General features: G+C 41.5%; 1 protein-coding gene across 1 annotated transcript in view; it reads left to right on the forward strand.

Annotated features, from left to right (window-relative positions):
* Positions 1 to 25,571, forward strand: part of ZCCHC17 (zinc finger CCHC-type containing 17) — a 48,995-nt gene that overhangs the window by 20,809 nt on the left and 2,615 nt on the right. The window contains exons 6-7 of the mRNA XM_079697461.1: positions 7,251 to 7,351; positions 9,153 to 9,298. Coding sequence (XP_079553587.1) covers positions 7,251 to 7,351; positions 9,153 to 9,298 — 247 coding nt within the window. The remainder of the gene's footprint in view (positions 1 to 7,250; positions 7,352 to 9,152; positions 9,299 to 25,571) is intronic.

Consider the following 25,571-nt stretch of genomic DNA (forward strand, 5'->3'; position numbering starts at 1 on the left):
TAGAGTTCTAAGATGAAATGCTAACATGCACCTCCTAGCATAGAAGTGCACTGTCAATGGTTTCATTTCCTTCCCCTTATTCTTTTTCTGCTTCTGCCCTTTAACCAGTTAGCCAACAAGCATTCATCATGAGATATTTGTTATTTGTCTTTCTCCTAGCTCTGGGACTGAAAAAAGGCACAGACCATGTAGGAGGAATAACTCCAATGGGGTTTTAGACTCCTGCATCTTGAGATATGCTGTGTTCTGAACACAGCACCTTACTTTCACTGGCTCTTCTGACCTTTCATTTATGAATGGAAAATTTTCTCTGTAGGATACTGTCTGGTGATACAGGGAATTTGCTGTCTCAAAATCTTTCTTGGGGCTTCCCTGGTGGCGCAGTGGTTAAGAGTCCGCCTGCCGATGCAGGGGACGCGGGTTCGTGCCCCGGTCCGGGAAGATGCCACATGCCGCGGAGCGGCTGCGCCCGTGAGCCATGGCTGCTGAGCCTGCGCGTCCGGAGCCTGTGCTCCGCAACAGGAGAGGCCACAGCAGTGAGAGGCCCGCGTACCGCAAAAAAAAAAAAAAAAAAATCTTTCTTGAATACAGGCATACTTTGGAGATATTGTGGATTCGGTTCTGGACCATCACAATAAAGCAAATATCTTAATAAAGTGAATCACATGAATATTTTGGTTTCCCAGTGCATATAAAAGTAATGTTTACACTATATTGTAGTCTATAAGTGTGCAATAGCATAATGTCTAAAAAACAATGTATGTACCTTAATTAAAAAATACTTTATTGCTTAAAAAATGCTCAAACAATGACAGCAGTAACATCAAAGATCTCTGATCAGAGATCACCATAACAAATATAATAATAATAATAATGAAAAAGTGTGAAATATTGCAAAATTACCAAATTTGATACAGAGACATAAAGTGAGCAAATACTGTTGGGAAAATAGTGCCAGTAGACTTGCTCAACTCAGGGTTGCCACAGACCTTCAAATTGTAGAAAATGCAATATCTGTGAAGCTCAATAAAACGAGGGTATACCTGTATATGCCAGTGGTTTCTAACCAGGGGTTCCTAGGTCGCTAATATCCCTTGAAGTAGTCTTGGGGCTTTATGAACTGTTTCAAGTATTTCAGAAAGCCAACTAAAAAATCATACATTTATCCTCAGGTTAACCATGACATTATTTCACTGCTTCTGATGATAAAATATCACATTCTTTGTCTCATGCTAATTGGGTGCTCTTAATGGCCATCATGTTATTGATTATTTTTTTAAAAATAAGAAAATAATAAATGTTGTTTGAGTGGGATCTTGGCGGCACAATGTTTGGAAACCCTTAGGTTTATAGTTCTGAGCAAAAACATTTTGGATATGAAGGAAATTTACCTAAAAGGAAGGGAAATTATATTTATTGAATACACACTATGTGCCAGGCATTATGCCAGGTGGTTTGTATACATCAATGCATCTAATTCTCATAACAACCTGCAAAGTGGGTGTTATCTCCATTTTACTTTATTTTCTTAGTTTTAGCTTGACGCTTGGTGATAACTTGCCTGTGGTTATATAACACTTTCCATTTACATTAGAAATCTTTTATAACTCTGAGCTCAGAAATGTTATTTAAGTCTGGCATTTACTGATTGCATTGTAGTAAATTACTTCTGCTCCAAAGAATCCTGTCTATACAGACTCATTAAAAGCAGTGAAATTTCCCAAAGCCACCCTTATAAGGATAAAATATAAAACAAGTAAGATAAAAGAGCTACTTCTCTTTCTCACAACAAGGGAGGGGAAGGGAAAGGACCCCCTGGTTTTATGATGAATGTGTCTTTATGTATGGACTACTTCTAGTAATGACTAAGTGACCGAACAGTAACTTTTGTTGTAAACTATTTCTAGACTGCATCTAGGAAAGAAGCAAGGCATAGTGGAATGATGACAGGTTTTAGAGTTAGACTTGAATCAGAAAGAGTCCTAGTTCTGCCACAAGCTAGTATACCACCCTGAGCAGATTAGCTAGCCTCTTTGAACCTCAGCTTCTTCAAAATGGAGGTAGTGACACCTACATCTTAGAAATGATGATATGATTTAGATAAAATCTTGTTTATAAAGAGCCTAATTGTCTAATCTATAGTAGAAACTTAACATATAGCGGCTACTTGTAGTTATTGTTTTAAAATGTTTCTTTGTTTTTCCTCTAATATCTGAGATTATCATACCCTTTCTTTTGAAAGAATATAGAAAACCCATGAGGCAGAGGCCACATCTTATCTCCCATAGTGCCTAATGTACAGTAGTCGTTAAGTTAGTGCATCCATTTACTCATTATTCAACAAATATTTACTGGACTCATATTCTATTTGAGGTATAATGGCAATACCAAGGTTTCTGCCTAAGGACCTTACTGCCTAGTGTAATGAGATAATTATGCAAATAACTTTAATTTTAAGGCAACATGTAATAAATGTTAAAAGAGTGTTTAAAAGGAGGGATTCTAGGAACTAGCTTGAAGAGGAAGAGTTGATATTAGGCCCTGATGGTCAGAGAAGAGGTGGCAATTGAGCTAGGTCTTGAAGAATGGATAAGATTTTGTCAGGCAGCAGGGGAAAGAATAGTATTCCAGGCAGAAGAAATAGTTGGAGGAAAGGCATGAGGCAGGAAAGCACATGGCAATTCAGGCGTCTTGTTTAAGGAAAGAAGAGGGTATGGTCAGGTACTAGAATGTAGGGCTTGAAAGATACGTTGGGGTCAGATTGTGAACAGCTTTGAATAGCAGTCAAAGAATATGAATGTTTTTTAAAGTCTTTGAGTGGGAGAGACTCCTGAGCAGATTATTCTCTCCAGGTACCCCATTCTCTGACCTCACCCTGTTAGGCTCAGTATCTTCATGCTGTCTCCAGCTACACACAGTTTGTCAACTACCTTTCATTTTTCATTAAAATCTAGCTGTCTTATATTTCATCCCCTCAGGCCCCAAAGTATTAACGAGGTCATCTAATAAGTGAATCTGCAAATGGAAAGGGGTTAAATGTAGTGTCCAGTTAGGTTTAGACGGCATTGTATAGTCTTTAGAAAGAGCATTTGTGTATCGCCACACTGTAATTATCCATTTATATATCTCTTTCCACTGGTAGACTATCTAACTATCTACCATGTCCTATCTTTTTTTTTTTTTTTTTTTTTTTTTTTTTTGCGGTACGCGGGCCTCTCACTGCTGTGGCCTCTCCCGTTGTGGAGCACAGGCTCTGGACGCGCAGGCTCAGTGGCCATGGCTCATGGGCCCAGCCGCTCCACGGCATGTGGGATCCTCCCGGACCGGGGCATGAACCCGTGTCCCCTGCACTGGCAGGCGGACTCTCAACCACTGTGCCACCAGGGAAGCCCCATGTCCTATCATTTTAATGTACTTACTCATATCATTGTACTAGCACTGGTGCTTGCCACTTATTAAACTTTAAAAAAAAGAAAGATTAATCCAACTATGTGTGCTGGATGGATTAGAGGCAGGGAGACCAGTAAATGAATTATTACTGTTTAGGTGAAATGTAATGAAGCCTAAACTAGCATGATGGCAATAAGGACAGAAAGGGAGACAGGTGGTGAGTGACACATTTGTTGAATTGGGCGTTAGGTGGGAGGTATGATTCGGCTTATAGTATGTTTGAATCTGCGGTGTATTGGAATTCATTATAATGAGGGTTTGATTAAGCTGCAACTCATAGTCACTTGAAACTCAGCTCTACAAATAAGGACATCCGAAAACAATGGAGTTTTCATGACTGTTCAAGTTATGTCCCCAAGATCCTGCCTTGGTGGGGTTTTCTGTTTGTTTGTTTGTTTAATTTTATTTTATTGTGGTGAGAACATTTAACATGAGATCCACCCTCTTAAGAAATATTTAAGTGTATAATAGTATTGTTGACTATACATACAATGTTGTACATTAGATCTCCAGAACTCACTCATCTTTCTTAACTAAAACTTTATGCCTGTTGTTAAGTAACTCACTCACATTTACTTCTCCACTCTCCTCGCCTTGGTTTTTGTTATTCAAGCTTCACCCTTTGAACTGACCCTCTCACATGACCCATACCAGTCAGTAGACCTCCTATCATTTGACTAAGATTCTTCTACGGCAAAAGCTAGGGATTTGAACAGACATTTTCAGAACTTAAACCATATGCTTTTCTGGTCTGTCCCAACTGGGAAGCCACTAGTCATATAGGCTATTTAAATGTAAAGTAATTAAAAGTAAATAAAATTTAGGGGCTTCCCTGGTGACGCAGTGGTTAAGAATCCGCCTGCCGGGCTTCCCTGGTGGCGCAGTGGTTGAGAGTCCGCCTGCCGATGCAGGGGACACGGGTTCGTGTCCCGGTCCGGGAGGATCCCACATACCGCGGAGCAGCTGGGCCCGTGAGCCATGGCTGCTGAGCCTGTTCGTCTGGAGCCTGTGCTCCGCAACAGGAGAGGCCACAGCAGTGAGAGTCCCGTGTAATGCAAAAAAAAAAAAAAAAAAAGAATCCGCCTGCCAATGACAATGACAGTGGCAGACAAAATAAATAAAATAAATAAATTTATTTTTTTTAAAAGTAAATAAAATTTGGTATCGAATTCCTCAATCACTAACCACATTTGAAGTGCTCATTAGCCATAGACATAAAGTCAGACATAAATAGTCAGCAGTACAGACATAAATTTATAGCACTGTCCATCTTTGCATTCTTTTGGACAACAGTATGCTAGATGGTGCGCTCTCTGCTCAGATATAGAGAAGAACATGACATAGACTTTACTATTCAAGTCCTGGTTGTGGTACAGAGGGTGAGGCAAAATGTAAACAAATCAGTAAAATACAGTGAGTATTTAACTCTGCTTGTGGTAGAGTTTATAGAAGATACGATATTTGAGCTGAACTTTAAAGAATGAATGGGACAGAATATGGAATATCTTTATCCTCTCTGTTTTTTCTCTTGAGCCCACATATCCCATGAAACTGTTGGCTGAAATTTGTGAAGTGAGTAGCTCTGTTTTACTTTGATATTGTTATTCTGCATTTCTCTGGGTAATGTGGCTCTTTTGGCAGAATATTTATCTGTTTTTGCTGGACTCTACAGAGACCTGGTTGGAAAATCTTAGGTGAAGTCAGAGGTCAAATTAAAGACGTTCAGGTAAAGAAAAATATTTTGGATGAAGAACAAAGAAATTTCAACAATCTTTTTTTTTTAATTTTTTAAAATATATTTTATTTATTTATTTATTTTTGGCTGCGTTGGGTCTTGGTTGCTGCGCGTGGGCTTTCTCTAGTTGCGGCGAGCGGGGGCTACTCTTCATTGCGGTGTGTGGGCTTCTCATTGTCATGGCTTCTCTTGTTGCAGAGCACGGGATCTAGGCATGTGGGCTTCAGTAGTTGTGGCTCACGGGCTCTAGAGCACAGGCTCAGTAGTTGTGGTGCTCGGGCTTAGCTGCTCTGCAGCATGTGGGATCTTCCCAGATCAGGGATCGAACTCATGTCCCCAGCATTGGCAGGCAGATTCTTAACCACTATACCACCAGGGAAGCCCCAACAAGCATTTATTGATGCTGTTGCTTGCCAAGCCTTGGGCCGAGGTGCCAGGGAAACAAACACAAGTAAGATATTTTTTAAACGGGCCCACGATCTAGAGAAGAAACATAACTCTGTGGTGTGATATGTGCTAGGATTGACATATGTATAGGATACAGTTAGAGTTTGAAAGAAAGAATGATCAGGAGTGATACTCTTCAGTTAAACATTTTCTAAGAGTACTCTGTGCAGGTACTGTGTGTTATAGTAAAGGTAAAAAATAAGAGCTATGACAACTAGGGTACTTTGGCTCTTCTGGTAGGAGTGTAATTGGTAAACACACTGTCTGGCAGTGTCTACTAAGGCAGATGCCCTACAACCCAGTAGTTCCCCTCCTACGTGGAACTAGGCATTTCCCAAAGGAATGCACATACATATATATGTTCACCAAAGACGTGTGCTAGGGCTTCCCTGGTGGCGCAGTGGTTGAGAGTCCGCCTGCCGATGCAGGGGACACGGGTTCGTGCCCCGGTCCGGGAAGATCCCACATGCCGCAGAGCGGCTGGGCCCGTGAGCCATGGCCGCTGAGGCCACAGCAGTGAGAGGCCCGCGTACCGCCAAAAAAAAAAAAAAAAAGATGTGTGCTAGAAAGTTCACAGAAACACTTTCATAATGGAAATTACTCAAATACCCATCAACAGCAAAGTACTTTGCAGCAATGAGAATAGTTGATCCACAACTACACACAGCAGTTGGTTGGATCTCACAAAGTAGCGAAAGTAGCCAGACACAGAAGGGCCCATTCTCTGATTCTGTTGATATAATTTACAAAAATAGGTAAAACTAATCTATGCTGTTAGAAACTAGAATAGTAGCTACCCTTGGGGGAAGCACGGTGACTAGAGGGGTTTCGGAGGTGCTGGTGATATTCTGCATCTTTATCTGAGTACTGGTTACTGGGATATTTCAAATTGTAAAAATCAGTGAAGCTGTATACTTGTGAACACTTTTCTGTATGTATTTTATACTTTGGTCAAATGTTTAGAATTTTTAAAAAGTGTTATGGGAATGTGAACAGAGATGAATTCTGGCTGAGGGGCTCAGGGAAGATAACTGGTTAGAAGGAGGGGCAGGAACTGAGCTGAGCCCTGAAATGTTTGGGTGTAGTTAGGTGGTGAAGTGGGAGTAAAGAGGGGAAGCAGAGCATTTCAGAAAGAGGGAGCTGCCTGAGCAAAAGCAGTGAACCATCTGGGGAAGGTAAAATAGTCTGGTTTGCCTTGAGCATATTGTACAAGACGAGGCTGGGAAAGTAAGTTAGAGACAGACTGTGAAAGGCCTGGACTACCAAGGAGCTTGGACTTGATTTTCTGAGAAGTTTTTGAAGGTCTTTTAAACCCAGGAGTGACCTTGTAAGGATTGCAGGGGGCTTAGCAAGGTGAGTAATTATATCTTCATCCCCTGTGCATCAGTGAGATGGAATCTAGTCTCATTCATAATTATTAATTCAGAGCCTTGTCCTGAATGAAAAAAATTGTCATTTCATGTCATTTCTTTCACTGCCTGTTTCCTTGTGCCCAGTGCTTTTCCTTTCTCCCTTCTACCTGACAAAACAAAACAGAAAAACAACATAGAGTATTAACTTGTAGTATCTCTGCCCACATCTCTTAAAAGGGCCAACAGTCAGTATCATTTCATTACAGGCAAGAAGAGAGGCGGAGGCGGTCCTTCCAGGATTACACTGGGCAGAAGATCACCCTCGAGGCTGTCCTGAACACTACCTGCAAGAAGTGTGGCTGTAAAGGTAAGGCGAAGTCTTTACCATTTCAGTTTTTCTCTCCTTGTGAATGGACCCTTTATGGGATGAGGGAGGCCCCCTGGTGTGAGTTAGCTCACTGTGTTTTTTAGCCAAATGCTGGCCTCACCTGCTCATCTGCTGTTCCTACTAGACTCACATTAGAGTTCATGGCTTGTTGCTTTTTCTGTTTCCTTTTCTGAATGCTGGCCCTGCCAGGTACTACACCACCACCACTACTCCCCTCTCTCTACGGGTGATGCCCTGCCTGGGCAAGGTCCCCATGTACTATGCCAGGAGGAATAGAGTGTTGGATTATGATTAACACTCCAAATTTTTATCTCTAAGGATGATTATTGTTCTGCTGCAGAATTAAGTGACTTGGAAATATATTCCTTAAGGATCCAAGTCAAGCTCTTTCTTGCTTATTACCTTTATCTCTATAACTTCAGAGTTCTGAATACAGTACCTTTTTAGTAATAAAGAATACAGGCTAGTCACTTCCTTTTAGCTTTGTTTCTTCAAGTTTCCTCCAGTCCTACTCAAATATTAAAGAGCTCTTTCAGCCTGACTTCCCTTGTTGGAGCTATAGTGAGAGGTATTGCCAGCTTCTCGTTTTCAGAGTGACCTCAATTTGTCACCCCTTCTCCCTAGCCTTTCACCTACCCAGCTCTCTTGATTTTTCTACAATGAGTGGTAGCAGATTTGTGCCCTGGTTGAAGTCGTGGGGTTTAAGCCCCAATTTATCATTAATGTAGAGGGAGGAAGGGAAAAATAAAATAGAAAGAATACTTCCTCATGAGTATTGTGGGACTATTTCCAGCATAGATATTTGGAAAACTCTATGCTGTATTCTCCTTCCAGGCACCATCCCACTTCTGGACTCCGAGTTGCAAAGTAGTTTACACATAGCTTTTTGATGACTTCATCAAATTCTTTGTGCCCCTGAGAGAGGGTCTACAAAAAACTCAGACAAAACCAGCTGTGTAGCATCTGTTAAAGGGCCCCTTAATAGCAGTGTAGGCTCAGGGAGGGTGGGGTTCTCTTACCTTCAACTTGTGTCCACCAGGTGTTACATGAGGCAGAGAAGAATAATGAGAGATGGAATTTGGCCCAGGCAGGCCAAAGGTGGTTGGTTTTGGTGCAGCAGAAAGAGCACAGGGCAGGGAGGTATGAGACCTGGGGTAAGTTTTAGCTCTGCTGCTGTCTGTGTGACCTTGAGGTACTTCTCTACTCTGGGCCTTCATGTCCTCTGCAAATGTAGTGTTGGATTTGATGATCTCTCAGGCCCTTGCCAGACCTGACAGTCTGTGAATGTTGAGTGCCCCTAGGTGACTGCTGTCTTTCTGTGTGTTAGCTTGAATCTGAGTGCTGCCTTCCTGCTTGCTGCCTAAGAACTGTCTTCCTTTAGGGCTTGGCCTGCCACTCGGCTCCCTCTGCTAAGTATTCCGCTCTCTGGAGCAGCCTTTCATTGTCAGGAATAAGTTCCAAATAGACCTTTAAAAATTCCTGAGCCCAGTTGCTAATGGAGGGCAGCACAAGCCTGTATCCTCACGTCCTATGCCATTTCCAAAGCGGTGCCAGTGTTTCCCACAGCTCTAGGACCAGATGCTTGTCTGGCTCTGGTTAAGTGAGCAATGCCATCTTGAGGTGACAGAAAATCTGCTCTGAAGCCAACAGCTGCTCTGAATGAACTCATTAGCACCTCCTGAACGAGCCAGCCCTTCAGGAACTTCTAGGGAAGATCCACCTGCTAAGGTGGTGAGAGACTGCCTCTTCTCCCCCTACCTTTTCTACTTCTCTTCTGCAGGCCACTTTGCAAAGGATTGTTTCATGCAACCAGGTGGGACCAAGTACTCTCTGATACCTGATGAGGAAGAGGAGAAGGAAGAGGCAAAGTCAGCAGAGTTTGAAAAGCCTGACCCCACGAGAAATTCTTCTAGAAAAAGAAAGAAGGTGAGTGCTGTCTTTATTTTATTTATCGTATTGAGTTTTTTTTTTTTTTTTTTTTTTTTTTGCATTACGTGGGCTTCTCACTGCTGTGGCCTCTCCCGTTGCGGAGCACAGGCTCTGGACGCGCAGGCCCAGCAGCCATGGCTCACGGGCCTAGCCGCTCCGCGGCATGTGGGATCTTCCCAGACCGGGGCACGAACCCGTGTCCCCTGCATCGGCAGGCGGACTCTCAACCACTGCGCCACCAGGGAAGCCCATCGTATTGAGTTTTAAAATAAAAGTATACTTTCTGCAGAAATTTTAGAAATACTGAAAAACATAAAGAACATTAGGATCTCTTGTAATCTTTCCACCCAGTGAGACTCTTATAGTAGTTTTGGTATATTCTAATATTTTTTCTAGGTAAATATATACATACATATAAATATATATATAATTTTCTAGGAAAGTATATATAATTTTCATATATGTATGTGTTTACATATAAACACACAATCATGGTCATACTAGGTATAGTTTATATTCTACTTTTTTCATTATATTTATCAAAAGCGGGGCTTCCCTGGTAGCGCAGTGGTTAAGAATCCACCTGCCAATGCAGGGGACACGGGTTCGAGCCCTGGCCTGGGAAGATCCCACATGCTGCGGAGCAACTAAGCCCGTGTGCCACAACTACTGAGCCCGCATGCCGCAACTACTGAAGCCCGTGCACCTAGAGCCTGTGCTCCACAACAAGAGAAACCACTGCAATGAGAAGCCCGTGCACTGCAACGAAGAGTAGCCCCCACTCGCCGCAACTGGAGAAAACCTGCGTGCAGCAACGAAGACCCAACGCAGCCAAAAGAATAAAATAAAATATATACATTTATATTTATCAAAAGCATTTTCTAGTATCCTTAAGTGTTCTTCAAAAACTTGCTTTAAGAGCACCATATGATATTCTACCCTATGGCTATATGATGGTTTATTTAATAATTTTTCTATTGTGGGATATTTCTGATTACTTCCAACCTAAATCTTTGGCCATATCTCTTATTTCTTTCTTTGGATAAATTCCTAAGTAAGATTACTGAGTTAGGGCTTTAAGACTCTTGATACATCTTATCAAATTGTCTTTCCAGAAAGTACTTATTTTACACCCAGCAGAGGATAAGAGTGCCTGTCTTACTGAGTTGTATCTTCCATCTACTACTTCTAGCAAAACAATTCATAAAACAGACATTATTGTGGTGCAGGAAAAAAACAGTGCATTTGTAGCATACAGCATAGAGAGGAAATGAAAAAAAGCTATGCTATAGTTTGGTCAGAAATAGTTGTTCTCATGTAGTATAGTGTTTTTCTTTTTTTTTCTTTTTTTTTTTTGGCCACACACCACAGCATGTGGGACCTTAGTTCCCCGACCAGGGATCGAACCTGCTCACCCTGCATTGGAAGGCAGAGTCTTAACCACTGGACTGCTGGGGAAGTCCCTAGTGTAGCGGTTTTCTAATTGTGGCTGGTTATTAACTTTTGGGGTTTTTTTTTGGTTTTGTTTTGTTTTTTCAAAGCTTTGGCAAACTTTTATTGAGTGGTCATTTTATTCCAGGCATTGCAAACCTAGGAATATAAAAACTACGATAAGGTCCTTGCCCTCAGTGGGCATTATCTACAAATTCAGTATTATCTTCATTTTTTAGATGAGGAGGAAGGTCCATTGTACCATTATTAAGAATTACCCCGGGCTTCCCTGGTGGCGCAGTGGTTGAGAATCCACCTGCCGATGCAGGGGACACGGGTTCGTGCCCCGGTCTGGGAAGATCCCACATGCCACGGAGCAGCTAGGCCCATGAGCCATAGCTGCTGAGCCTGTGCGTCCGGAGCCTGTGCTCCACAACGGGAGAGGCCACAACAGTGAGAGGCCCGCGTACCGCAAAAAAAAAAAAAAAAAAGAATTACCCCAAGGGCTTCCCTGGTGGCGCAGTGGTTGAGAGTCCGCCTGCCAATGCAGGGGACACGGGTTCGTGCCCCAGTCCAGGAAGATCCCACATGCCGCGGAGCAGCTGGGCCTGTGAGCCGTGGCTGCTGAGCCTGCGTGTCCGGAGCCTGTGCTCTGCAATGGGAGAGGCCACAACAGTGAGAGGCCCGCGTACGGCAAAAAAAAAAAAAAGAATTACCCCAAGTATATGGATAATAATATATCGATCTGTATATTCTTTCCCTGGGTGATCACATCCCTCCTAAGACTTCAGCTGCCCTGACCACTTTCACATCACTAAGTAATATCCCACTGGTACTTCAGACATTGGCTTGGAGTCAATCAGATGTAGGCTGAGGCCCTTCTGTGCTACTTACCAGCTATATAACTTTGGGCTCTTTAACTTCAGTTCCTTAACTGGCAAAATAGGATCGTTGTGCTCCTTGAACAACCAAAACCCTTGTTTCTATCCTTCTACCTTGTATTACTAGTTTTAATGACAGCAGTAACCTCCCAGTCTCCCGAGAAAGAAACAATATGTAATTCATTTTCTTCTCCTTACTATCCCATGCCTAGTCAGTCACCAAGTCCTGTCCATGGTACCTTATAATATCCCAATTCTGTTCCTTCCTCCCACTCCCACTACTACTGTGCATTTCACCTGCTTCCCTCTCTCACTTATATTCAGACTATTGAACTAGCCTAGGGAGATTTTAAAACTACATATTTGCCTTCTACCTCTTGAGTACCAAGTTTACAGGGCCTGGGTCTGGGCATCTGATTGTTTTGAAAAAGCACCTTCTTTATCTCACTGCTCAATTCTGTTCATTAATATGATTTTTTGCCCTCTGCTTTAATTCTGAATGTGGACTGCTCGAGGCTGTGGCTGTTTTTATTACTCCCTTCTCTTCTGTAACTACCTTCTCCCTAAGTGATCTCATCCTGTCCAGTGGTTTTGAATACCATTTATGTGCTAATAATCCCCCAATTAAGTATATGTATCCTTTTTTAAATCCAAGTCTGTAATTCTCCAAGTCTGTAATTCTATCTCTAACTTTTTCTCTGGAACTTCAAATTTAGATATTCAACTGCCTATTTGACATCTCCATCTGATTGTCGAGTTGACATCAAGCTTAGCACACTCCAAAACTCTTCAATGTTTCTCCTACCCAAGGCTGCTCCCTTCATATTCCTCCTTATCTCAATGAATGGGTCACCAGTTGCTGAAACCAAAATCTGCAGCCTTTGGGTATAGTGTTGTTGTTGTTCTAATTGTAGTAAAAGATACGTAACGTAAATTTTACTGTCTTAATCTTTTTTTTTTTTTTTTTTTTTTTTTTTTTTTTTGGCGGGAGGCCGTGCTGCACAGCTTGTGGATTTTAGTTCACCAACCAGGGATTGAACTCGCCCCCTCGGCAGTGAGAGTGCGGAGTCCTAACCACTGGACCACCAGGGAATTACCCCGTCTTAACTGTTTTTAAGTGTACAGTTCTTTGGCATTAAGTAAATTCATATTATTGTGCAATCATCACCACCATCCATCTCTAATACTCTTTTCCTTTTTTTTTTTTTTTGCTGCATTGGGTCTTCGTTGTGGTGCGCGGGCTTCTCATTGCGGTGGCTTCTCTTGTTGGGGAGCACGAGCTCTGGGCACGCGGGCTTCAGTAGTTGTGGCTCACGGGCTTAGTTGCTCCGCAGCATGTGGGATCTTCCCAGACCAGGGATCGAACCCGTATCTCCTGCATTGGCAGGTGGATTCTTAACTACTGTGTCACCAGGGAAGTCCCTCTAGTACCCTTTTCATTTTGTAAAACTGAAACTCTATACCTATTAAACAATAACTCCTCATTCTCCTTTCCTCCCAGCACCTGATAACCACCATTCTACTTTCTGTCTGTATGATTTAGACTACTCTAGGTATCTTATAAAGTGGAATTATATAGTATTTGTTTTTCTGTGACTGACTTACTTGAGTTAGCATAATGTCCTCAAGGTTCATCCATGTTATAACATGTGTCAGAATTTCCTTCCTTTTTAAGACTGAAAATATTCCATTGTATGCATATACCATATTTTGCTTATTCATTCATTCGTTGTTGATACTAGGATTGTTTCCACCTTTTGGCTTTTGTGAATAATGCTGCTGTGAACATAGTTGTACAAATATTTCTTTGAGATCTTGCTTTCAATTTTGGGGGGTATATACCCAGAAGTGGAGTTGCTGGATCATATGGTAATTCTTTTCTTTTTTTTTAAATTTATTCATTTAGTTTATTTATTTATTTTTTGGCTGTGTTGGGTCTCCATTGCTGTGCATGGGCTTTCTCTAGTTGTGGCAAGTGGGGGCTACTCTTCGTTGTAGTGTGCGGGCTTCTCATGGCAGTGGCTTCTCTTGTTGCAGAGCGCGGGCTCTAGGCGCGTGGGCTCAGTAGTTGTGGCTCGTGGGCTGTAGAGTGCAGGCTCAGTAGTTGTGGCGCATGGACTTAGTTGCTCCGTGGCATGTGGGATCTTCCCAGACCAGGGCTCAAACCCGTGTCCCCTGCATTGGCAGGCGGATTCTTTAACCACTGCGCCACAGGGAAGTCCCATATGGTAATTCTATTTTTATTTTTTTTGTGGAACCACCATACTGTTTTTCACAGCAGCTGCACCATTTCACATTCCTACCAGCAGTGCCCAAGGGTTCCAACAGAGCATAGTGTTTTTTTTTGTTTTTTTTTTATTAGTTTCTGCTTTATAACAAAGTGAATCAGTCATACATATACATCTGTTCCCACATCCCCTCCCTCATGCATCTCCCTCCCTCCCACCCTCCCCATCCCACCCCTCCAGGCGGTCACAAAGCACCGAGCTGATCTCCCTGTGCTCTGCGGCTGCTTCCCACTATCTATCTACCTTACGTTTGGTAGTGTATATATGTCCATGCCTCTCTTTCCCTTTGTCACAGCTTACCCTTCCCCTTCCCCATATCCTCAAGTCCATTCTCAAGTAGGTCTGTGTCTTTATTCCCGTTTTACCCCTGGGTTCTTCAGAGCATAGTGTTTTATTATTGTCAATTAGGTAAAAATGGATGATGTTGTTGTTCAGTTGTTCAATTCTTCTGTCTTTTCTCATTTTTTCTTTTTTTTTTAAATTTCTTTTTAATTCCCAGGAAAGGGTTGTTAACATATCCAATCAGAACATGTCTCTTCCTGTTTAAAATCCTTCAGTGATTTCCCGTTGTACTTTAAAAAAAATCCAGACTGCTTCCTGTGAAAACAAACTGTCTAACCCTAGTCCTCTTCAAGTACTGCCTTTAGCAGGCAGTAAATTATATCTAGCTAAAACATTGATGTGTCTTTTTTTTTTAATTAATTTATTTATTTGGTTGCACCGGGTCTTATTTGCAGCACGTGGGCTCCTTAGTTGTGGCATGCGAACTCTTAGTTGCGGCATGCATGTGGGATCTAGTTCCCCAACCAGGGATCAAACCCAGGCCCCCTGCATTGGGAGCGTGGAGTGTTAACTGCTGCACCACCAGGGAAGTCCCTGTTGTGTCTTTTTTATGTATTTATTTTTACAGTTATCTTCTGCTTAAGACAAGGGCTGCAAGTTTTCTGTTTACAGTGCTGTTATAAAGTTTCCCTTTTAAGTAGGACTTTTTAAAGCAAAAATTCAGATATTAAGAAAAAATTTAAGTAAAAAAATAGCAGTTTATAAACACACGGAATGAAAATTGTGGCACTATTATATGAATGAATGGCACATGGAAGACACTGATTTAGAGCAGTGGGGATATTATTTTAATTTGGTACTATTCTCCTGTGAACCAAAGAAATAGAAATTAACAAAGGCCCCTACTTCAAGCGCTGCCCTCCAGAAGCCTTCTGCAAACCTTCAGCATTTCCATGTTTAGCCTAACTCCCTCACAGAGGCAACTGTCCCCAACCCTGCAAGCAGTATTGCTTTTTTTGTGTGTGTGGTATGCGGGCCTCTCACTGTTGTGGCCCCTCCCGTTGCTGAGCACAGGCTCCGGACGCGCAGGTTCAGCGGCCATGGCTCACGGGCCCAGCCGCTCCGCGGCATGTGGGATCTTCCCAGACCGGGGCACGAACCCGCGTCCCCTGCCTCGGCAGGCAGACTCTCAACCACTGCGCAACCAGGGAAGCCCAGTATTGCTTTTAAAAAAAAATTTTTTTTAATTGAAGCATGGTTGATATACAATATTATATAAATTACAGATGTGCAATATAGCAATTTACAATTTTTAAGGTTGTATTCCATTTATAGTTATTATAAAATATTGGCTCTCTTCCTCGTGTTGTACAGCAGGGGTCCCCAACCGTCCTCCCCGTCTGCCCCTCGGAGCCGCACAGCAGGAAGTGAGGGAGGGAAGCTTCATCTGCCGCTCCCCATCACTCGCATTACAAACTGAACCATCCCTCCCATCCCCCATGGAAAAATTGTCTTCCACAAAACCAGTCCCTGGTGCCAAAAAGGTTGGGGGACCGCTGTGGTACGGTGTATCATTGTAGCTTATTTTATGCATAATAGTTTGAGTATTGCTTATTTTTGAACACAGGGTTTGGCTTTACATATCTTTATTCTTGATGCTAGCCTTCCTCATAGAGGTCTGAGGACTTGATTTAAAGAGGGAAATGGGAAGCTTCCACCATATTTCCTCATTATTTAAATATAAAACAAAAGAAGGGCAACCCATAATCTTACTACTTTACCAGAATCTATATTATTGTGGCACATATTTTCTTCTAGCTGTTTTCAAATGCATGTTTTACCTAGATGTAATTAAAATGTATGTATAATTTTGTTTCCTGTTTTTTACTTTGTCATATCATCTTTCCATTTTTGCCACAGTTTTTTTTAAAAATAAATTTATTATTTTTGGCTGTGTTGGGTCTTCACTGCTGCACACAGGCTTTCTCTAGTTGCGGCAAGTGAGGGCTACTCTTCGTTGTGGCGCGCGGGCTTCTCATTGCGGTGGCTTCTCTTGTTGTAGAGCACGGGCTCTAGGCATGCAGGCTTCAGTAGTTGTGGCGCACAGGCTGTAGAGTGCAGGCTCGGTAGTTGTGGCGCACGGGCTTAGTTGCTCTGCAGCATGTGAGATCTTCCTGGACCAGGGCTCGAACCCATGTCCCCTGCATTAGCAGGAGGATTCTTAACCACTGTGCCACCAGGGAAGCCCACCACATAGTCTTAAAATGCTCATTTGCAGTGGCTATGCAATATTACATTAGGTGGATGCTGAGGAATTGCTTTTCTGAAGGCAGTAGAGGATGTACTTAAGAACCTGGGCTGTGGAGACAGACTGCCTGGCTTCTAATCTCAGTTGGGTCACCTCCTCACTGTGGAACTTAGGCTAATTACTAAACTTCTCTGAATCTGTTGCCTTTATAAAATGGGAACAATAAGCATCTACTTCATAAGGTTGTTAGGATGCAGAGATGCACGTAAAACTCTGAGCACAGTGCCTGCATACAGCAAAGCCCAGTGCGTGTCAGCTACTAGTAGCTGTTGCTTAAAAACAGAGGCTTTATCATCACTATGCAAGAGGTGCAGAGTGCACCTCTTGCACTGTTGGTGGGAATGTAAATTGATACAGTCACTATGGAGAACAGTTTGGAGGTTCCTTAAAATACTAAAAATAGAACTACCATACGACCCAGCAATCCCACTGCTGGGCATATACCCTGAGAAAACCAAAAGTCAAAAAGAGTCATGTACCACAATGTTCATTGCAGCTCTATTTACAATAGCCAGGACATGGAAGCAACTAAGTGTCCATCGACAGATTAATGGATAAAGAAGATATGTGGTACGTATATACAATGGAATATTACTCAGCCATAAAAAGAAATGAAATTGAGTTCTTTGTAGCGAGGTGGATGGACCTAGAGACTGTCATACAGAGTGAAGTAAGTCAGAAAGAGAAAAACAAATACCATATGCTAACACATATATATGGAATCTAAAAAAAAAAAAAAAAAAAAATAGCTTCTGAAGAACCTTAGGGGCAGGACAGGAATAAAGACACAGACATAGAGAATGGACTTGAGGACACGGGGAGGGGGAAGGGTAAATTGGGACGAAGTGAGAGAGTGGCACAGACATATATACACTACCAAATGTAAAATAGATAGCTAGTGGGAAGCAGCCGCATAGCACAGGGAGATCAGCTCCGTGCTTTGTGCCCACCTAGAGGGGTGGGATCGGGAGGATGGGAGGGAGACACAAGAGGGAGGAGATATGGGGATATATGTATATGTATAGCTGATTCACTTTGTTGTAAAGCAGAAACTAACACACCATTGTAAAGCAATTATACTGCAATAAAGATATTAAAAAAAAGAAAAAAGAGGCTTTGTGGTCAGAGACTGGGTTTAAGTACAGACACTGGGTTCAAAAAGTTCTTTATATATTCTAGATGTCAGTCTCTTATCAGATATATGACTTGCAAATATTTTCTCCCATTTTTTGGATTGCCTTTTCACTCTTGGTAGTGTTCTATTTTTATTTTTCAGATTTACATTAAAAAAATTGTGGTGAACAAACCCGTAAAACTTATATCGTCTTAACCATCTTTAAGTACAGTTCAGGAGTGTTAAGTATGTTCACATACTAAGTATATGATAGTGTCTTTTAATGTACAAACATTTTCCATCATGATGAAGTCCAGCTTATATATTTTTTTCTTTTGTTTCCTGTACTTTTGGTGTTATGTTCAAGAAATCATTGCCAAATCTAACGTCATGAAGCTTTTTCCTTCTGTTTTCTTCTAAAAGTTTTATAGCTTTAACTCTTACATTTAGATCTTTGATCCACTTTTTGAGGGTTTTTTGTTGTTGCTGTTTGTTTGTTTGTTTTAACATGGTGTAAAGTAAGGTTCCAACCTCATATTTTTGCATGCAGATATCCAGTATCCCCGGCACCATTTGTTGAAAAGACTGTCATCCCCAGCACCATTTGTTGAAAAGACTGTCCTTTCCCCATTGAATGGTCTTGGCATCCTTTTCAAAAGTCATTTGACTGTACACATGAGGGTTTATTTCTGACTCTTCATTCCATTCCATTGGTCCATATGTTTGTCTTTTTGCTAGAGCCACACTGTTTTGAATGCTCTAACTTCATAGTAAGTTTTGAAATCAAGAAATGTGAGTCCTCCAACATTGTTCTTTTTCAAGTTATTTTGGCTCTTTGGGGGTCCCTTGAGATTCCATATGAATTTTAGGATGAAATTTTCTAATTTTGCAAAAAATGTCATTGGGATTTTGGAAGGGTTGCATCAAATCTGTAGATTACTTTGTGTAGTATTGACGTCTTAACCATATTAAGTCTCCCAATCCATGAACATTAATGTTTTTCCATATATTTGTGTTGTCTTTAATTTCTTTCAACATTGTTTTGTAGTTTTCAGTGTACAAGTATTTTTGCCTCCTTGGTTAAGTTTATTCCTAAATATTTTATTCTCTTTGATGCTATGGAATTGTTTTGATGCTATGGAATTGTTTTCTTAATTTTCTTTTCGGATTGCTAATTGTCAGTATAGAGAAATACAACTGATTCTTGTGTGTTGATTTTGTATCCTGCAATTTTTCTGAATTCACTGATTAGTTCTAACAGTTTTTTTGTGGAATCTTTAAGATTTTCTACATGTAAGATCATGTCTACAAACAGGCAATTTTACTTGTATAGTAGAGCTAGATTTTTAACTGTGATTCTATTTGTATGTTCCAGGAGTTTTTCATTCTCTTTTAACCTTTTAGGGGTTAAATGGTATTTGTCAGGTTCCTGAAGTGGTTCTGCAGATATCTCACTTCTGTGGGTCTTTGGTTGTTTTTGTATTGCTTAATACACCTGGTGCAATTAGTTATTGCTTTGCTTCTAAAGCTGCTTTGAGATGTGTATTTCAGTTCACCAAAATAATTATGAAGGATCTGCTAGGTATGAGGCGCTTTATGACCTGCTTAGTCAACTCATTATCCTACCCTCTGTTCCTCTTCACTTAGTAGAGAAATGGTCTGATGAACAATGGCAGTAATAATCATCATACCTTATTATTTTTAAAGTACCTTTGTGTATATGAACTTCTAACTCATGAGTCCTCTTTGATTAAAAAGTGCTCCAGGGGGCTTCCCTGGTGGTGCAGTGGTTGAGAGTCCGCCTGCCGATGCAGGGGACACAGGTTCGTGCCCCGGTCCGGAAAGATCCCACATGCCGCGGAGTGGCTAGACCCGTGAGTCATGGCCGCTGAGCCTGCGCGTCTGGAGCCTGTGCTCCACAACGGGAGAGGCCACAACAGTGAGAGGCCCGCATACAGCAAAAAAAAAAAAAAAAAAAGTGCTCCAGGGAGCTGAAACTGTAAAAACTTCCCCCTTGATGCCCATTGTTTCTACCAAGATATCTTCTAGCGTCATTGTCTTTTCACCTTGTCGTTAATCTCTTTATTATCTTTTATGCCTTATATTTGTTTAGTACTTACAATTCATAAAATATCTTTTTTCTTTTTCTTTTTTTTTTTGGCCACGCTGCACAGCATGCAGGATCTTAGTTCCCCGACCAGGGATTGAACCCATGCCCCCTGCAGTGGAAGCGTGGAGTCTTAACCACTGGACTGCCAGGGAAGCCTCAAAATATCTTCATTTTTTATTTTGTTTTATCCTTACACAATCCTGTGTGGTAGCCAGAGTAGGCATTATTATCCCACCATTTTACACCTTAGGAAAATGGAGATTAAGAGAAATTGTCTCACCTGAAGTCACACAACTATAAGAGATAGTGCTGAAATAAGAACCCAGTTCTTCAGATTACTAACCCAATATTCTTTTCTATACCACACTTCTACCATTAATTCATTTAGCTCTTCAATTATTTATTTACTCAACAACTATGTATTGAGTGCCTCACACTTTTCTATTGTGCATTGTGTTAGGTGATTGACTTATCAGGTCTTATAAGGTCACTTTTGGGCCAGTTTTTGCTCTGTTACCAGCTACCCTTAGTAATCATCTGATGTTATCTATTGATTTTTTTTTTAAATTTTCGAATGTGTTTCATTTATTTGCTTTACGTGAATTTATATTCCTTAAATGTATTTCACCAAGCTGATAAAGTGAAGTGCTCTAGGAATATGCTCTCTATTGATCTGTTTTTGTTCACAACCATAAACCAAGTTTCCAGGCCTCCTGTTTCTTTCCCCCATCTAAATCTTTGATTCCAACAGGAGGTTGGCTTTCCTTATCAGTAAAAACTTCTACCTGAGATGGATACTTTGGAGTGTGCAAGAGTGGCAGATTTGGACACCTGTTCCAGCACTAGTTGGCTCTGGGCCATCCAGAATTAGAACCAGAAAGTCAAAAACAGTCTACTGGGTTCTCATCTCTGCTTCTTTACAAGACTGCTTCATTGTCCCACTTCTTTCTGCAGTCTGGTAGAAGAGAATGTCTAATGTAAAGTCTCTAAGACAGGAGAAGGTGCTAGGCATGTTGGGAAATCAGGAAATGGCCAGGATAAAGAAAGGGTGTCACCTGTTTCAAATAGTGCCTGGCACATATAGGCATGCACCTTTGAATTGATAGACTCCATCATATGTGCCGTGTGTAACTCCCCAGGTTCCTTCACTCAGTGAGGCCTACCCTCAGTTTGGAGAGTAATAGGGACTGACTCCTGCTGCTGCTGGTGAGTAGGGGCAGGAGTAAGAGACCTTTCTAGCCCTGAGCCCCCCACCTCATACATGAATTGAACGCATGTCCTTGTCCAAAAATCTAGTATGTATTGGTTTAGTTCTATGCAATACCTATTCAGTACCATGATGGTTTTCATCCCAGTGTCTGAAAATTATAAGTCATTTTTGTTGGGCATAATTAGAACAGGAGGAAGCTGTGTGTTGCAAATGGAAATGGGCTATGAAGAGGTTGATAAGATAGGAATAAAGGTTTTTGTAGTGAAGCCCTGGATAATCTTTCATGAACCTGTGGTATGTGCTTTGCTAGCCTCTTTCACTTATCATATGCCATCATGTGTCTTTCTGAATCAGGCTGTATTATGAGGAAGCATCTGCTTTGGGGATCAGGCTGCTGACTTATTTTAATGAAGTTTAGCTATATTTGATCCAGAATATAATTTTCTTCCTTTCATATGGCTACTATAATTACTCTCTGCTGTACTATATTTAGAAGAACAGAAATAGGAATGTCATCCCCTTGGCTGCAGTGCTGGCTCTGTTCTGTTCTCCAGAGAACTTCTGGTGCCTATCTGAGAGAGATGTTGCCAGTCCTGGGCCTGCTCTGCTGGAGCACAGAGAGTCGTCCAGTGTAGTCTGCTCGGAAGCCTTCAGGATTCTCCTTCTTCTATGGAATAAAGTCTGAGTTCCTTTAAGACTCTTCACAATCTGTCCAACATCCCAGCATCATCTCTCACCAGTGCCTTCCCTCACACACTGTACTCCAACCTCATTCATTAAAAGAATTTCTATTGTGTGCCAAGTTCTGTTCTAGTCATTGCAGCAACAATAGTGAACAAAACAGGAAAATCCCAGTCTTCATGGCACTTACTTTCTAATGGGAGTCACAGACAATGAACTAGTAAATACATATAAAATAATACTAATATTTCAAGTACTGAAAAGTGCTATGGAGAAAAATCAGTTTGGTAATGAGAGCTAGGGAGTACTAGAATAGGGGTAAGGGGATAGCTGACTTGCCATTCTAGACAGGATGGTAAGGGCAGACCTTTCTCATAAAGCATCATTAGAGTGGATCTTTGAAGGAAGTGAGAAAGCAAGCTACTACTCAGGTAAGTGGTGAGAGAACATTTCAACAAGTACAATAGTTAGATATTGGGAATGAGCTTGGCATGTTTAAGGAACAGTAAGGAGGCCAGTGTAGCTGGAGGAAGTGAATGAGTTAGAGGAAACCAGGGCCTTACAGGAGAATCTGAGGACTTCATCTTTCACTTAGAGTGAAATGGATGTCATCAGGCATTTTACTAGAGGGATGACATGATCTGACTTATCTTTTAAGAGAATTATTCTGGCTACGGTATGGAAATTAGATGGTTAGAAGGCAAAAGTGGAAGTAGCAAGCTAGTTAATAGATAGTATTAGTAATCCACATGATCAAGTAAATGAAGCCTAAGAACTGACCATAAATTTGGCCATGTGGAGATCACTGGTAACTTTGACAAGAGCTGTTTCAGTAGAGTGGTGGGTTGACAACCTGGTTAAAATTGTTTAGGAGCGTTGTTTTTTTTTCAGAGTGGGAACTATTATAGCACATTTGTTTATTTTGGGGAATGAGCCATTAAAGAAGGAAAAATTGATGCAGGAGAGAGGGGACAATTCCTGGACCAATGTCTTTGAGTAGGAAAGAAGGGATGGGATCCAGTACAAGGTAAGTATGCCACACAGGATCTTTCAGGCATTTGCTTCATTCTGTCTTCCATCTGGCTGGAAGGCCCTCAGTTCCCTTCTTCCGTCAGCACTACTACCACTACTCCACCTGCCAAAGCCATATTCATCCTTCAAAAGCACAACACATTACATATCCTTCATGAGGCCATCCTCAAATTCCTCAGACATAGTTGATTTCTTTCCCTTGTGTGTCCATGGCATGTTGTTTGTACTTTTCTTACATCACTTCCATGGACTGCCTAGTATCTTAATTAAACTTTCTCCTTGATTAGTGTATCCCTTGAAGGCTTCTGTTCCCTGATTTCTAACGTCATTCAAGTACTATAAGAGACAAATTAGTTAATAGATATTACTGGCTCTTAGAAGGTACTCAACAAATATTTGTTGAATGAATGTACTGTATGGTTATTGGGAGTTATTCTTTCCCTTGTTTGATGAGGTTGGCTCAGGTTTGGAGGAATGGTGCCAGTCACCACTCCTGAGCTACTGAATGTGTTTACTTTGCATGCAACTATGGCTTTGCACTGGTAGGTACTCTGTATTTGTCTGAATTCTATTAAAAATCTATTCTTATCTCCTAAGCAACACTGTATGTAACTATGGCTCTCTAAAATGCTTTATAGGTAGTAAAGTTCAGTAAATATTTGTGAGTTGATTAATAACCTTCTCCCTCTGGTCTTACCCCTTCCAAGCTATGATAAACTGGTACAAATTCTAACCAGGAATCACCCTCTATCCTACTTTATAAAAACTAACCCTAGAGAATCAGTTTGAGAATCAAATTATCTCTTGAGAATCAATCATTTCTCAAGAATAAGAGGATAAATAACCAGTGCGTTCTCAAGAATAATTCTTAAGAATAAATAAAACAGAATAAATGCTTGCTTGCTTGCTTGATTTCTGGCTAGATCAGTGCCTTTGGGCTAGAAAATGCTAAGTTAGGTGCTGGCTTTAACACACAGAGCTAAAAAGAACATCTAATTTGGGGCCCAGCCTGAGTCAAATCCAGGTTCTACCATTTGGGCAAGTTACTTTATCTCAGTAAACCTCTCTGAAGTTATAATTTTCTTTCCTGAAAATACAGAGATTATTATGCCCACTTAATAGATTTGTTTTGAAGGTCATGGGGTATGAGTTCAAAGTGCCCAGCCCAGCATCTAGAAAATTAGGTACTCAATAAGTGTTAACTGCCGTTACTCCCCTTTCTCAGTTTTTGTTTTTTTTTCACGCTGGGCTGCTGCTAACCTTTTTTTAGAACTATAGAGAAAGTGGATGGGCTAGCTGCTGTAGCACAGGATATGTGCTTCTCAGAGAGAGGTTTTGAGCAATGGCTTCTTTCCCCTGCCCCTCCGGCCTGTCTACCATGAGCTCACACTTCTGGGTCATTACCCTTTACCTTATGCTCCTCTTCCCCTGTGTGATCTGGGACCTGATCTGATCAAGGGACCAGAAGCTAGCTTCACCTCTGACTTTCCAACTTCACCTCTACTCCAACTCCCAACTTTCCTCTTGAACTACAACATATGAAGTAATTTTTGTTCTCTAGCTCAAGGTTAGAGACAAAATGAAAATGATGCCACCTGCTGGAGAACTAGATTTTCTTTATTCGGGTTGCAAAAGAGCTTTTACATCAAGATTGAGGTCTAGAAAGCCATCTCCCCGAGTCCTCCTTGCTACCTGGAGTCAACGTTCTAGCTTGCCAGGGTTCTCTAGTGATTTGCTTTTCTCTTTCCTCCTTCTGAGCCTGTATCATTGAGAAAGTGGAAATAACGCCAAACTCTGAGTTAGAAAGTGTAACATTCTTGTCTCGTCTTTGGTCACTTCTTTGAGTTGCAGTTTTCACCTCTGTAAAATAGCAATAATAATTCCTGACTTCTGACCTTACCAGATTATTATTACAAGATAGGAAATGCAGAAAGTTTGATAAACTAAAGTGCTATTTGTTTTTAAGGAAGTATTATTACTTTCCTTTCTCATTTATGTATCCAGGCTTGGCCAGTCTTTGGGGGAATTGGTGCCAGACTCTGCATCTGTTTGTTTACTTTCCCAGGACTCTGTCCTACCTAAGGGACAGAGACTGGTGAGGCTGCCAAGCCCATGTAGCCTGTGATTGACTTCCATTATCTTGCCGTTTAGGAAATTGCAACACCATAAGCCAAACCATGGATTTGCCGACTCTCAACTTCTCCCAGCCATGGTTCCTACAGCTTGATAACTTGGGCCTGGGAAGCTTCCCCTCTCTCTACTCCACTGGAGACTCCAAGAAAGAATTTTGGATTAATCTTCTCTCAGAACTTTGACTCATCTGCTGTAGATACTTGGCCAGATTGTCAGAACATTCTGGGAGTTCTCTGAAATAAGAGAATAATACAATACTTCTAGCTACCACTGAGTTCCTACCATGTATCAGGCACTACAGTTAGTACTTACCATGTTTAGTCCTCATAGCATCCTTTGAAGTAGGTATTTGTTATTTGTAATTTACTGAAAAGAAAACTGAGGTTCAAAAAGGTTAAGTCTTGGGACTTCCCTGGCGGTCCAGTGGTTAAGACTCTGTGCTTCCAATGCAGGGGACGCCGGTTTGATCCCTGGTTGGACAAGTAAGATCCCACATGCCACCCGGCGCGGGCCAAAAAAGAAAAAAAAAAAAGTTAGGTCTTTTGTTCTAAATCACATAGTAAGTGGCAGAATTGGAATTGAACTTAATTCTTTTTTTTTTTTTAATTTTTAAAATTTATTTTTGGCTGCATTGGGTCTTTGTTGCTGCGTGTGGGCTTTCTCTAGTTGCGGCGAGCGGGGGCTACTCTTCACTGCGGTGCATGGGCTACTCATTGGGGTGGCTTCTCTTGTTGCAGAGCACAGGCTCTAGGCACACGGGCTTCAGTAGTTGTGGCGCATGGGCTCAGTAGTTGTGGCTC

This window comes from Hyperoodon ampullatus (assembly GCF_949752795.1).
Source record: "Hyperoodon ampullatus genome assembly, chromosome: 2".
NCBI lineage: Eukaryota > Metazoa > Chordata > Mammalia > Artiodactyla > Ziphiidae > Hyperoodon > Hyperoodon ampullatus.